Source organism: Lineus longissimus, chromosome 10 (assembly GCF_910592395.1).
Source record: "Lineus longissimus chromosome 10, tnLinLong1.2, whole genome shotgun sequence".
NCBI classification, from domain to species: domain Eukaryota; kingdom Metazoa; phylum Nemertea; class Pilidiophora; order Heteronemertea; family Lineidae; genus Lineus; species Lineus longissimus.
The window spans coordinates 4,398,344-4,411,519 of NC_088317.1; the positions used below are offsets into that span (position 1 = coordinate 4,398,344).

Sequence of the window (13,176 nt, forward strand, 5' to 3'; positions counted from 1 at the left end):
GTTGTAAGGTATGCCCTATGTACACAACTATATTTTTGTGTCTGACTGTATGAATTGGCTTGTGTTCTTGGAATTTCTACTCAGACTTCTCCTTTACACCCGATGAAATCTGGAGATCTCAATCTCACCGCATCAGCTGGGTAGGGTTACTCTGCAATACTTTAGTTGGGGAGACGCTTGCCAGTCTTCTCCAGCTATACTGTAAAGTCGGTCAGGAGCCACCTCCATCTCGCTGCATCAGCTAGGTAGCGTTACTAGGCAATACTTCAGTTGGGGAGATGCTTGCCAGTCTTTTCCAGCTCTTTCTGTAAAGTCAGCCAGGAGCTGTCATTACTTCATGGTGGAAGTACCCAGCGAGTCTTTTACAGCTCTTACTGTGAAGTCAGTCAGGAGCTGTCATAACTTCGTGGTTTCTGCTGCACCACACACTGTCCTTTTGGCAGTGGAGTCGGAATAGTGTAAAAGACTTTACCAAAAAAAATTTAGCAAAATTTACGAGATATTGGCTTCGAGAATATTACCCGGTTAACAGTAATATACACACAGATAATTTACTCCCTACAACTGCCAAGCTGTCCGGCTGCAACATGTATTTGTACTCTAAGCGTTCCTGGGAGCAAGTTGTTACCAACTTTCTCCGCTCTATGTTTATTATTTTCTTCCAAGATTTTCTTTTACCGAGGTTTCTGCATTTTGTAACTGGCTGTACGCCAGTTTCACATATTCAGGTGGGCTAATCGTTTGTACCTGGGAAACCAGTTCTAAGTCGAGTAGAATCTGCCGTGTGTTATGCCAAACAGGTAGAGGAAATTCTGGACGTGGGTCTGGCTTCTTGGTAAGAGTTGGAAAAGGTCATTCAGGGGTTCAGCCAACAGGATTCCCGTTTGGATACGAGTAGGCAAGGTATGGAACCCTTATCATGTTGAACCAAGTTGTCAATTATCGCTCGAATCGACCGCCCTCTGCGAGTTCGTCGTGCAGTTCTCCGAGATTACATCGTCGTGCGCAGCAGGCTCAGGCACAAGCTCTGGTGCAAGCTCAACACAGGAGTCATCAGAAAGAAAAGGAAAAGGTATGAAGATGTTTGCATGAAAAATTGTTGGTCATGCGCCCCAACGTTAAAGTTCCTAATTGGCATGAATTCTCTATTTGGTTTGGAATCTGCTTGTCAAACATGTTTAAACAAGCCTGTAGTTGCTTTTTCGTCGGGAGGGGACAGGGGGTCAGAGCAACCTGTTCTTTTTCACCCGGAGAATTTGATAACAACAATCGGAAGAAGATAATCTGTGATGGAGAGTCTGATGATAAGGTTTTGTTGATAAAAATATGCATTGGAAAATGTAACATAAAAGCTTAGATTTGAATTTCTATCTTCACAACCTCAAGTCAAATAACTTCAAGAGTGTTTTGCAATGGAAACGGAGTGCTTTGGAACCTCCCTTAGCAAACACCTCTCTATTGAGGACACCCTCTCTATTAAGGGCACTAGTTTCGGACACAAATTGGTTGTTTCTATTCAATTTGACCTCTCTAATCAGGAAACATCTCTATTAAGGACAGCAGCTGTCAGTCTCTAGGGTGTCCTTAATAGAGAGGTTCTCCCGTAAATGAAATCTTTAGAGTGATACAGCTTCTGTTGATATAATTTTGTGGGGGAAAAGCTTCCAAATTCAAGTTGCAGAAGATGGGGTAGTGATGGCAGTGTTTTCATTTTCTGTTTCCAATGTTTGATGACGAAAGCCACTGCGACCTTCTCCTTGTCACAGCGGCTGGAACTGCCAACTAAATGAAGCCACAATACTTCTTCATGATGTGGGCAGATTTCTAGCTGTAGAACCTGTTGTTCTGCGCTGGCCAAGGCTTCCAGTTCTATAAGCCAGGCTCGAATACTTCCACTGAATTCTTCACTCAAGTACCGACCACAAACATGAACCCGGTTCAATCAGATAAGCAGCCTCGCATTTACACTTGCTGCAGAGGAACCTTTTAAATGCGTAGAAAATGCTGGTTTAGTTAGGATGGGAAAACATCGAAAGTAATTCTATTGATGATAGGTCCAGTGTACCTTTTCACGTACCAACTCACCCTGGTAGCAGCGTAGCGTAAATGCGGGTGTACATTTCCTCTGCTATTGCACTCAGTAGTCAATATCCAGAGATCTATAAAACTGTGCATGGAACCAGCTGCTAACTTTCCAAGTTGCATGCTAAATTCTCGCTGTGGTATACTAATTCTGCCATCCTTCACAGTTACTTGAGGAGGTTAATTGGTAAAACTAGCTGGGTAGTTCAGCTATGTAGAGCAATGGCTTGGTACTGAGTTTTCAATTTCACACGACAACAACAAAAAACACGATGACCAAATCGATCAAATCCGATTGCCGTCCAAATTTTCCTCGTGTTAATTGAAACTACTTGGTACTCATGTGGACTTGTCCAGATTCCAAGTTGTCCTGTATTCAGCTTGTTCTATTGGGTCTGAACTCAAACTGACCCAAAATGACTAAAATAAGTGAGGAGATGGAGCAACTTCACAGCTGGCGCACCATTCATTTTGTGGTATTCTTCATTGCAAGGCTGGTGCCATCCAAGTAGTCAGAGCGGCACCTGACTGATTTTACAGTAATTGCAAAACCAGCAACATAATGCACTGACGTCTAGGACTCAAAGGTTGCAGCATGCTCACAAACTCAATATATCGATTATATTAAAATCATAACGCTTCCAAATTCTCCGCTGTGAAACAAAGATTTTATTACCCAATACAGCATGTTATTACAGAATGCAGGCGAAGCGGTACATAAAAGCAACAAAGTGATTACAACTCTAAAAGCTGTAGGCAATTTTCTTCCTCAAAGACCAGAAAACATGTTCAGTAATTGTGTTGTGGCTTGAGAGTTTGGTTAGTTCCTTTGATTTTTTACATTCGTTGGCGGTGGCTCCTAACTTGGTTGAATATAGATTGCCTAGTTTTGCTATGGAGGCAAATTTTTCACAAACATATTTTCAGCCGGTTGTAAGTTTATAGAATGTTTGCAAGATACATATTCGATGTAGCAAAATATCATGTATGGCATTGTTCTTTTGGCCTACTTTTCAGATTCCAGTCGTGAAATCAAACTTGCCTCAAGCAATGACCAGAGAAGACCACGAAAGGAAATTAGACAGCTGTCAGAATTTCGTAATGATTTTAGATAGTAAAGCTGTCATTTATGGAGGAGAGTGTATAACTAAGATATTCTGACAGCGATCAAAAATCAAGATTTCTTGCTGAATTTTCATTGTACAATCAAATGTTTAGAAACGAATGATGAATGATAAATATTGTCACAAAGTGTTTACAAATCTTTTAATTTCTCATTCTAGCAACAGGCGGCAGCAGCAGAAGCAGCGGCGAGATACGTAAGTTTACATTTAAACGTTTTTATGACATATTGATTGGTTCCCTGGAAAGAAACCTGAGCATCTCTACATTCAGCTGAGCGCTAGGCAGCTGGCCCGTGGACCTCTTGTTACTACAGATCAATTGGTTCCCTGCCTTCTCACTAGGGCAAATCAGGTGTTACATGTATGTGATTGCGTGAGATTTGAGTATTGGATACGATTGGTCAGAGACAAGACCACAATTGATTTTTTAAGCCTTTTAGCAGTTAAATTGTCAATGTTTGACCGCGACGCATCAAATAACGCGTGGTGTTGTGAATCTGAAATTTAGATTATGTTATTCCGGACAGTCGGGCAAGTAAATGGTGAAAAATAAACTGGTGATTGACCACGGAAATTTTTTTATAATCGACAAATTAGACAGACTTTGATATTTCCACTCTTTTCAGCCAACTGGCAGAAAAAACTCAAAACACGCCCCCTATTACCAAATTAGCAAAATTCGAAATTAATTTTTTCATCAAATAATTTCTTTATATCTGTAGACTTGCCACAGCAAATATTTTTTCAATACCTCTCGAAATATGTACTTGAGAGTTAAAAACATGCACTCGTCTAATTGATAGGCCTCGACCCTCCAACCTATGAATATTCATTAGTGGTCTTGTCTCAGATTTGAGTATTGGATACGATTGGTCAAGAGAAGTCAAAGTTGCCCTAGTGGGACAATTTGGAACCGGTCAACTTGCAATTTTGGTACGGGGCTGAATAGTGTCAAACTGTACTTGCTATGATGACCCATTTTCATAAAACGTTCATTGGATCCTATATAAAGCATAGTTTGTGTTAATCATCATAGATTCTACCACAGACCATCACAGATTCTATGAACCTTAGCCTGTGAATGATACAATTCGTGTCAACCTTCATCCTCCTATTGAAGGCCTTTCTATCATTCCTGAAATACACTCAGTCCCACTGTGTGAGTGTATTTCCGAAGTGAAACAAATGCCTGCTATGTGAGGGGATCAAACTTTTAGATTTGACCTACAAACATACACTAGAGTAACACATGTTAGATGCGTACCCATGCTCCCACTATCTCCGTGGAGCCAAGAAATCGACATTGGTACAGTTGATTGGTTTGTGTGGTATTAATGCACTTATTTCCAGATCATCTATAGATATCTCCGGCATGGCCATTGCACTTTGGCTTGTACCTGTCAGCGCGCATTAGCGGGAGAGATTTTAACTCTACATTTTTTACATGGGGATGTTTTTTCATAAAAGTACTACACTTATATCTCAATTGTGACAGCACCAACAAAGATTTTATGCAATAAAAGAAGGATTCGTCTAATTGTCATGCCGGTGTAACGTTTTTGGTTGTTCCCCGTATTCCACTCCGAGTTTCAAACAAAATCCAGCTGGAGACACCTATTGTAGCCTTCCCAAACAATGATAGGAAACACTTCCCAAATAATCAAATGGAAACACTCAAAAACACCGGCACTGATGACTGTTTGCGACTTAGGCGCCCTTATCAGGGAAGTTCTACTGAAGTCGCAAACATCTCAAGGTTCACAGTAACAACCGATCCAATGAATTCCAAGGTGACATCATGAGGGCTAATCTGGCATGGAACCCTATCTTTGATAGTATCAGCTATCAGCACTTGAACACTTTAATTGTCTGACCGTGTGACATGACAACTATGTGACCATCTCTTGTGGAAACCCTGGCTTCATTGTCTGCTCCTCTAACGTTCTCGTGTGCTCTCTTACAATCCAACTCTTTCCATTCCAATTTGTTTTCTTTATCCTGGAGACGATTCAGATAAACACATTCAATTGTTTCCCCTTCTGCACCAATAAAATCAATTAGAAAGAGATTGTCCCACATTGTTGCTGATATGTCCATCGCAGTTCCCATGGCACTGCCTTTTGGAGGACAAGTTGTTATTCTCTGTAGTCCGGTGTCCTGTATCTCATAGACAGAAACGTTATAGTATCCATTTACAAAGATGAACTTCCCACCACAAGTTATCCTGGTGCAAAATTTGGCATCATCAACCCCTTGATCAGTCAGAGGATGGTTATGTTTCACAACTCCATCTTTATCCACAATGGTCATCTGCAACTGAAAATCTTCGTCATCTTCGTCATCATCGTCATCTTCGTCATCATCATCAGCACATGCAGTTGCAAGTTTTTCTGCATCCCTATCTTTATCCACAGTGGTGATCGGTCCATTTGCCTCATCATCAATCACAGGTATTTCAGCGACCCCATCTTTATCTACAGCATTATCAGTTGCAGGTTTTTCTACTGACTGTTGACTAAGGATAACATACTCATTCTGCAAGGTAACTCCGAGTGACCGAGGTTTAGTAAGATGGATGTCCCGTGTGGAGCTGATGTAGCCAGTCTCAGGATCAAACAACTTGACACTGGAGGTTTCACCCCCTGTACCATCAGAGAGGACAGCAATTTTACCATCAGGGTCGGCAGACATATCATACAGCGGAGGGACGTGATCTCTAAGTGTATTTTTCAGTGTCCCTGGAAACTCGTAGATGTCAATTGCCTCTGCTGGTTGGTCAGGTTTTACTGGATGAGCGACAGCATAATACTTTTGGCTAAGGACAGCAACACATGGAATGCCCATGTCCTCTGAAACGACCTGCATTTCATGACGGAAGATTTCCTTTGGTTCAAAACCAGTCATCTCCGGAGTTTTCTCTATATTTCCATAACTAGGCTGGACAGTCTTTGGGCAGAAGAAGTAGTTATCTGAGTTTAATTTCGAGAGCCGATTCTGATATTTCTTTTCCTCAGTGCCATGTTCTGTCTGCGGAATGGCTTGCAATTCTTGTTGGACTGAGACTGATAGTAGTTTTTCAAGGTACACAGGGTGCTCCTCGATCTCTGATAGCAAGTGAGCTGCCATGTCGATCGACCTGTCCAGCTTCTGAACCATCTTTGAGACCCTCTCCAAACCAACAGGAATGTGCTGGATAAGTTTGTAATCAACTTGGACTTGTTTCTTCAAGTGCTCTTTCCATGTGATGATCTGGTCAATGCACATCTGTGCGTGGTCCTCGATTTCTTTGATCAGGATGGCCCGCTTGTCAACCAATGGTGCCTTGGTGTTCAGCAGAGTTAACTCCTTCTGAAGTTGTTGCAAGTCTTTCCTCTGTACCCCGTGCGCTTCCAGAATGACCCTGACCTCCTCTGCCTTTGACCAGATGGTTTCTGCAAGTCGTTCACTGTCATGATCACCATGATCAAGCAAGACACAAATCTTACACACTGGTTCCTTGCAGGTTAGACAAAAACGAATGAGTAGTTTGTGGTGCATTTTGCACAAAGGTACTTTACCTTGCCTTTTCGACAGTAATGATGTCAAGATATGTTTTTTGGTGGCCTTATTCATACCATGGGCATGAGAGCAGTCTTTGCAGATGTTCAGATTGTCACACTCTGAACAGATATTGACTGCTGGCACTTTCTTCTGCCTGTAATCACAAAGATCACATATGACATCACCTGCGGCATTCTCAATCGTTTCTTGTTCTTGGCGTTCTTTTTCATCTTCCTCAGGTACAACCGCACGTTCCGTGTCGGTGTCTACCGCATCTACCATATTCCCTGTGAAATCCACCATTCCATTCACACCATCCCAAGGTCGTGGACACTCAACTTTACAAGACGGACAGGCGAACACCTCACTTCCACTTTCAAGGCTATCAAGGACAGTTGACAGGCATTCCGTGCAGAAGCTGTGTTTGCAGTTCGCTACTATCTTCAGGGGTCTTGTCTCAAAACATATCAGACAGGTCGATGTGACGTCTTGAGCTTGTGACGCCATCTTCAGGTTGTTTGTTGAACCTGAAACTAAACAGTGACATAATTAACCATTTGAGCGCGTTAGTTGCTGTACGGCGATGAGAGACCAATGCCTCTAAAACTGCCCAAGCACCTCCCAGACATCGTTAATTTAGTTCTGCTCAGTATTCATAGACGGCACTCATGTATGTCAACAGGTTACACAACTTTTTCACGGCTTGTTTTGGCCAAATTCAGAGTTTTTAGGGCAATGCAACCTTGTTTCTTTCCATTACGGAAACGATATCTACCATCACACTGGCCTGTGAAGTGGACCCCTGATTGCGATGGACCCTGTGGGCCCCTGACACGTGATGCATGGCATGACTAAACTGTTCCCTGATATGTATTTACTTTGTGGGCTTATTGCCAAAACAGTACCTCGGCCATCACAGCTTTTTGTCGTAATGCAGCCCAGAACATGTACCAATTAGGAAATTGGCACTCGCAGGAAAAGGCCAAACCTCGCCCTGCCGACTGGACATATATTTGTCAAATAGGTCATACTGGGGTGTTGACTCAGTCCCAAGGTCACATTGAAACTAAGAGCATGCCATACAGTGCATAGAATTTGGAAAAGGATAGGCCAGTTCGTCACATCCTTGGAAATGGGTCGATCAAAAAACCAATATTTAACGAAGGGACAAATGAAGTCGACCTTGTTCCCACTAACTGGTGAGACCTACTTCATCTTCTTCTCAATGCATGCCAACCAGTCCCGTGGTGTTTCCTTGTTCAAGTCGTCAGTGTCGGCCAAACAATATTGGTGTTTGTATCTATCCAACCCATTGCTTTGACTGGTGACCTGCTTACCTTTAGGCTCTATACCTCCATTGGCATGTGTATATCAAATAATGGAGAAATTGGTCAGACGGATGCTCTAATTTCTACTTCAAAGAACGCATTGTTTCTGTTCAGACTACACCTACTGTGGTCATTAAGGAAGCTCAACTATTGAAGGGATTCGAGGAATGTCTACCAGGAAACATCAATACTGAACATAATGGAATGAGGTCACATGAATAGATATGATGTAGGGCATGCTCAGGCATGCTCAGGCATTGCATGAAATATGAATGAGATATCACTTGATAAAAGATAATGACTAAAGTCTTTTGAGTTTTGAATATGCATGTTCTCTATGGAAGTGTGCCATGGTGCTGTTCTTGGTGACATAAGTTGCGCATACACCATGAAATATTTGTGGACCAATTGCACGTACACCACCACATTGCCGCGACAAATTTGTTCGGCAATCCATTGCCGGTACAAATTGCCGGGCGAATTTGTCCCATCAAGCTAGATGGCCCAAATTCGCCCGGCTGGTTAAAAGCTCTGCTTTGTCGTGGTGTATGCGCTAATGGATCGGCAATTAGCTAGTTAGATGGTTGGACGACAGGCGGCACTTTCGAAATGGCGCTTTCTGCTTATTGTTTGCGCGCCATCTGTTGCCGGATTTTATAACTAGCTGCAGCGCTGGTGTACGCGCTTGTTGGATTTTCGATGCTGCGGCATTGGTTCGCGAACCAAGATTTGTGGTCCATTTTCAGGTGGTGTACGTGCGGCTATAGATTATGTTGGTTTTTTATCTTCCCCACGACGGCCTCAGAACACCTGCTCTACATACGGTGTATATTCTGCATTCCACATCAAATCCAGCGACTACTCGCTATATATGCAGACAAGGGATCTTTTTCACGCTCATCGCAGCGATAATGGTCACAGGTCATAGATTCTACCACAGACCATCATAGAATCTATGATGGGATCCTGAATAAAGCATAGTTTGTGTTAATCATCATAGATTCTACCACAGACCATCATAGATTCTATGAACCTTAGCCTGTGTATGATACAATTCGTGTCAAACTTCATCCTCCTATTGAAGGCCTTTCTGTCATTCCTGAAATACACTCAGTCCCACTGTGTGAGTGTATTTCCGAAGTGAAACAAATGCCTGCTTTGTGAGGGGATCAAACTTTTAGATTTGACCTACAAACATACACTAGAGTAACACATGTTAGATGCGTACCCATGCTCCCACTATCTCCGTGGAGCCAAGAAATCGACATTGGTACAGTTGATTGGTTTGTGTGGTATTAATGCACTTATCTCCAGATCATCTATAGATATCTCCGGCACGGCCATTGCACTTTGGCTTGTACCTGTCAGCGCGCATTAGCAGGAGAGATTTTAACTCTACATTTTTTACATGGGGATGTTTTTTCATAAAAGTACTACACTTATATCTCAATTGTGACAGCACCAACAAAGATTTTATGCAATAAAAGAAGGATGCGTCTAATTGTCATGCCGGTGTAACGTTTTTGGTTGTTCCCCGTATTCCACTCCGGGTTTCAAACAAAATCCAGCTGGAGACACCTATTGTATCCTTCCCAAACAATGATAGGAAACACTTCCCAAATAATAAAATGGAAACGCTCAAAAACACCGGCACTGATGACTGTTTACGAACTAGGCGCCCTTATCAGGGAAGCTCTACTGTAGTCGCAAACATCTCAAGGTTCACAGTAATAACTGATCCAATGAAGTCCAAGGTGACATCATGAGGGCTAATCTGGCATGGAACCCTATCGTTGATAGCATCAGCTATCACCACTTGAACACTTTAATTGTCTGACCGTGTGACATGACAACTATGTGACCATCTCTTGTGGAAACCCTGGCTTCATTGTCTGCTCCTCTAACGTTCATGTGTGCAATCTCATAATAATCAAACTCTTTCCATTCCAATTTGTTTTCTTTATCCTGGAGACGATTCAGATAAACATAATCAATTTCTTCCCCTTCTGCACCACTAACATCAGTTAGAAAGAGATTGTCCCACATTGTTGCTGATATGTCCATCACATTTCCCATGGCACTGCCTTTTGGAGGACAAGTTGTTATTCTCTGTAGTCCGGTGTCGTGTATCTCATAGACAGAAACGTTATAGTATCCATTTACAAAGATGAACTTTCCACCACAAGTTATCCTGGTGTAACATTTGGTATCATCAACGCCTTGATCAGTCAGAGGATGGTTATGTTTCACAACTCCATCTTTATCCACAATGGTCATCTGCAACTGAAAATCTTCGTCATCTTCGTCATCATCGACATCTTCGTCATCATCATCAGCACATGCAGTTGCAAGTTTTTCTGCATCCCTATCTTTATCCACAGTGGTGATCGGTCCATTTGCCTCATCATCAATCACAGGTATTTCAGCGACCCCATCTTTATCCACAACATTATCAGTTGCAGGTTTTTCTACTGACTGTTTACTAAGGATGACATACTCACTCTTCAAGGTAACTCCGAGTGACCGAGGTTTAGTAAAATGGATGTCCCGTGTGGAGCTGATGTAGCCAATCTCAGGATCAAACAACTTGACACTGGAGGTTTCATCCCCTGTACCATCAGAGAGGACAGCAATTTTACCATCAGGGGTGGCAGACATATCATACAGCGGAGGGACGTGATCTCTAAGTGTATTTTTTAGTGTCCCTGGGAACTCGTAGATGTCAATTGCCTCTGCTGGTTGGTCAGGTTTTACTGGATGAGCGACCGCATAATACTTTGGACCTAGGACAGCAACGCATGGAATGAACATCTCCTTTGAGACGACCTGCATCTTATGGTGAAAAATTTCCTCTGGTTGAAATTCTTGACAAGATTTGCTTATTTGTCCGCAACAAGTTTGTCCAACTGCTGGGGTAAAACTGTGGTTCTGTGAGTTCAGATTCATAAGTTGATTTCGAAATTCACTTCCTTCAGCATCATCCCCAGCTGTTGCAGTGGCTTCCAAACTCTGCTGAATTTCTTTAACTCGATCAAGGTACACTGGATTATGCTCAGTCTTGGATAGCAATTGAGATGCTCCGTTAATCAGTGACTGGAGTCGCTGAACCACTCCTCTTACCTTCTCCAAACACTCGGGAATGTCCCTGACAATTTTGTAGTCCATTTTGACTTGTTTTTTCAAGTCCTCCTTCCATTTGACGATCTGGTCGATGCACTTCTGAGCGTGGTCCTCAATTTCTTTGATCAATGTGTCCTGCTGGTCAACGACTGGTGTCAAATCTTTCAGGAGAGTCAGCTCTTTCTGAAGTTCTTGCATCTTCTTCAACTTTACCTCCGTTTGTCTGAGGGTTCCCGTCAGAACATCGATATTTGCCCGGATGGTGTCTGCAAGTTGTTCACTGTCATGATCACCATGATCAAGCGAGACACAAATCTTACACACTGGTTCCTTGCAGGTTAGACAAAAACGAATGAGTAGTTTGTGGTGCATTTTGCACAAAGGTGCTTTACCTCGCCTTTTCGACAGTAATGATGTCAAGATATGTTCTTTGGTGGCCTTATTCATACCATGGGCATGAGAGCAGTCTTTGCAGATGTTCAGATTGTCACACTCTGAACAGATATTGACTGCTGGCACTTTCTTCTGCTTGTAATCACAAAGATCACATATGACATCACCTGCGGCATTCTCAATCGTTTCTTGTCCTTGGCGTTCTTTTTCATCTTCCTCAGGTACAACCGCATGTTCCGTGTCGGCATCTACCGCATCTACCATATTCCCTGTGAAATCCACCATTCCATTCACACCATCCCAAGGTCGTGGACACTCAACTTTACAAGACGGACAGGCGAACACCTCACTTTCACTTTCAAGGCTATCAAGGACAGTTGACAGGCATTCCGTGCAGAAGCTGTGTTTGCAGTTCCCTACTATCTTCAGGGGTCTTGTCTCAAAACATATCAGACAGGTCGATGTGACGTCTGGAGCTTGTGACGCCATCTTCAGGTTGTTTGTTGAACCTGAAATTAATCAGTGACATCATTAACCATTTGAGCGCGTTAGTTGCTGTACGGCGATGAGAGACCAATGCCTCTTTAAACTGCCCAAGCACCTTTCAGACATCATTAATTTAGTTCTGCTCAGTATTCATAGACGGCACTCATGTATGTCAACAGGTTACACAACTTTTTCACGGCTTGTTTTGGCCAAATTCAGAGTTTTTAGGGCAATGCAACCTTGTTTCTTTCCATTACGGAAACGATATCTATCATCACACTGGCCTGGGCAGCGGACCCCTGATTGCGATGGACCCTATGGGCCCCTGACACGTGATGCATGGCGTACCTAAACTGTTTCCTGATATGTATTTACTTTGTGGGCTTATTGCCAAAACAGTACCTCGGCCATCACAGCTTTTTGTCGTAATGCAGCCCAGAACATGTACCAATTAGGAAATTGGCACTCGCAGGAAAAGGCCAAACCTCGCCCTGCCGACTGGACATATATTTGTCAAATAGGTCATACTGGGGTGTTGACTCCGTCCCAAGGTCACATTGAAACTAAGAGCATGCCATACAGTGCATAGAATTTGGAAAAGGATAGGCCAGTTCGTCACATCCTTGGAAATGGGTCGATCAAAAAACCAATATTTAACGAAGGGACAAATGAAGTCGACCTTGTTCCCACTAACTGGTGAGACCTACTTCATCTTCTTCTCAATGCATGCCAACCAGTCCCGTGGTGTTTCCTTGTTCAAGTCGTCAGTGTCGGCCAAACAATATTGGTGTTTGTATCTATCCAACCCATTGCTTTGACTGATGACCTGCTTACCTTTAGGCTCTATACCTCCACTGGCATGTGTATATCAAATAATGGAGAAATCGGGCAGACGGATGCTGTAATTTCTACTTCAAAGAACGCATTGTTTCTGTTCAGACTACACCTACTGTGGTCATTAAGGAAGCTCAACTATTGAAGGGATTCGAGGAATGTCTACCAGGAAACATCAATACTGAACATAATGGAATGAGGTCACATGAATAGATATGATGTAGGGCATGCTCATGCATGCTCAGGCATTGCATGAAATATGAATGAGA

At 42.8% G+C, this 13,176-nt stretch overlaps 2 protein-coding genes across 26 annotated transcripts in view; one reads left to right on the forward strand and one right to left on the reverse strand.

Moving 5' to 3' along the window:
- Positions 1 to 13,176, forward strand: part of LOC135494256 (disks large homolog 4-like) — a 148,402-nt gene that overhangs the window by 68,634 nt on the left and 66,592 nt on the right. For 20 of the 21 annotated variants that reach the window (XM_064782130.1, XM_064782125.1, XM_064782127.1 and 17 more), the window contains one exon: positions 3,366 to 3,401. In XM_064782130.1, coding sequence (XP_064638200.1) covers positions 3,366 to 3,401 — 36 coding nt within the window. Of the gene's footprint in view, positions 1 to 819; positions 1,073 to 3,365; positions 3,402 to 13,176 lie in introns of those variants that run through there. The other variant, XM_064782147.1, reaches the window with a different exon arrangement.
- Positions 2,744 to 13,043, reverse strand: LOC135494257 (uncharacterized). 5 transcript variants are annotated; one of them, XM_064782149.1, is made up of 2 exons: positions 12,908 to 13,030; positions 2,744 to 7,279 (listed from the first exon to the last, which is right to left on the reverse strand). In XM_064782149.1, the coding sequence occupies exon 2, from the start codon at positions 7,251 to 7,253 to the stop codon at positions 5,052 to 5,054; it is 2,202 nt and encodes a 733-aa protein (XP_064638219.1). In that variant the 5' UTR covers positions 7,254 to 7,279; positions 12,908 to 13,030; the 3' UTR covers positions 2,744 to 5,051. The 5 variants fall into 5 exon arrangements, with proteins under 5 accessions (XP_064638219.1, XP_064638218.1, XP_064638221.1 ...); XM_064782148.1 differs by lacking the exon at positions 12,908 to 13,030 and adding an exon at positions 8,084 to 8,206; XM_064782151.1 differs by lacking the exon at positions 12,908 to 13,030 and adding an exon at positions 8,084 to 8,130 and having other exon boundaries at positions 2,744 to 7,273.